This window comes from Orycteropus afer, unplaced genomic scaffold (genome assembly GCF_000298275.1).
Source record: "Orycteropus afer afer isolate SDZICR_OR568_19922 unplaced genomic scaffold, OryAfe1.0 scaffold00902, whole genome shotgun sequence".
Lineage (NCBI taxonomy): Eukaryota > Metazoa > Chordata > Mammalia > Tubulidentata > Orycteropodidae > Orycteropus > Orycteropus afer.
In genome coordinates this window covers 569,609-571,311 of record NW_006922489.1, presented here as the reverse complement: position 1 = coordinate 571,311, position 1,703 = coordinate 569,609, and the positions used below count along the sequence as shown (strand labels likewise).

Here is a 1,703-nt window from a genome sequence, read left to right as displayed (position 1 = left end):
GAGGATGCCCTTGTCTGGCAGCGTCCAGTGCACATGGTCGTGGTACAAGGAGCCCTAGAGGGGGCTTCAGGGAGAAATGGAACCCAGAAGAACCTCCAAGGAAACGGAAAGTCCTAGCAGGGTATTTTTTTGTGAGGCACAGACAGCTAATGAATACATAACACACGTGACAACGGTGATTACAAATTACGCAGACTTTTATGACGCTTGAAGAATGCCTCTTCTTATAACATTAATCCGGTAAGTTCATTCAATAACATGTTTAAAAAGTTCATGCTGTTGTTATTAGGGGCCATCGAGTCGTCTCCGACTCACAGTGACCCCGTGGACAGCAGAACGAAACACTGCCCACTCCTGTCCAGCCTCCCAATCCTTGCCGTACCTGAGCCCATCGCTCCAGCCACCGTGTCAGTCCATCTCGTTGTCGGCCTTCCCCTTTTTCGCTGACCCTACTAAGCATGATGTCCTTCCTAATAACATGTCCCACGTATGTCAGAGAAAGTCTTACCATTCTCGCACATGTCTAAGGAGCATTCCAGCTGCACTTCTTCCGAGATGGACTTGTTCATTCCTCTGGCAGCCTGTGCTGTACTGAATATTCTCTGCCAGCACCACCTCAAAGGACTTTCACTCTTCATGTATCTACAGAGTGACAGACAGTCATGCCCCACTGAAGCCTTGATTACAGTGAAGACAAGGAACAGAGAAGGGACTTCTGGCGACATTTATTTTCCCATTGTCAGTCATCAACCTGCTGGATCACAGCTTGAAAAACGCACGGTCATCGCCGCGTCGTACAAGAACTGTGTCATTCAAAAGCAAGTGATTTTCCCAGGAGGAGAAAAATCTCTCTGTGCCTCCTTTTCTTCTTCCCTCAAAAAACAAATAAACAAACAAAAAACCACAAACGCTGCTCCACCACAAGCCGGCAGTGTCAACGCACACGGCGCACTGGAGCGGTCTGAGCCCAGCACAGGAGGACGATGATGTCGTGGTTCCATGTGTGTCCCCTGCCCGACGACGCTCGCGGTGTCACCGTCCTTCATAACTCTTCTTCGAAGCGTGCCCGTGTCTCCTGCCTCGCTCTGTCTTCCCCGCCGGGTGCCAGCCACGTGAAGTACACCTCCACCGGATCAATGTTCCAGTGTTTGTGGAATGAGATGGGAACCTGGTGAGCGAGGTAATCCTTGGGGTAGTCCACGGGCCGAGCCTGCAGGAAGAAGATGGCATCATCACGCTCTCTTGGTGACGAGAGAGACGTTTGCTCCAGAAGAACGTCTTAATTATGAAGCAACTGCTTGGCTTCAATCCTGGATACTGGTTATGGGAATTGAGAGGAGCCCTGGTGGCATAATGGTCAAGTGCTGGGCTGCCAACCAAAAGATTAGCAGTTGGAACTCACCCAGGGGCTCTGTGGAGAAAGTAGGTCACCACACCTACTGCTGTAAAGACAACAGCTTAGGAAGCCCTAAGGAGCAACTCCAGTCAATCACACAGGGTCACTGTCAGTCAGAATAGACTTGACAGCAACCAACAACAGAAATATATCAGTGTTTCCCGGCTACTCACAAGGTTTTCAGTGCTCAATTCTTTCAGAAGAGGACACCCTCATCCTTCTTCCCAGTCTTAGTCTGGAAGCTCCAGTGAAACCTGTCCACCACGGGTGACCCTGCTGGTATTCGAAATACCAGTGGTGTTAGCCT

The 1,703-nt window shown here is 50.1% G+C and overlaps 1 protein-coding gene across 1 annotated transcript in view; it reads right to left on the bottom strand.

Annotated features, from left to right (window-relative positions):
* Positions 1 to 1,042: 1,042 nt before the first annotated feature.
* The window catches only part of B3GLCT (beta 3-glucosyltransferase), a 183,601-nt gene continuing 182,940 nt past the window's right edge, over positions 1,043 to 1,703 (bottom strand). Inside the window, 1 exon segment of the mRNA XM_007958278.1 lies at positions 1,043 to 1,210. Coding sequence (XP_007956469.1) covers positions 1,043 to 1,210 — 168 coding nt within the window.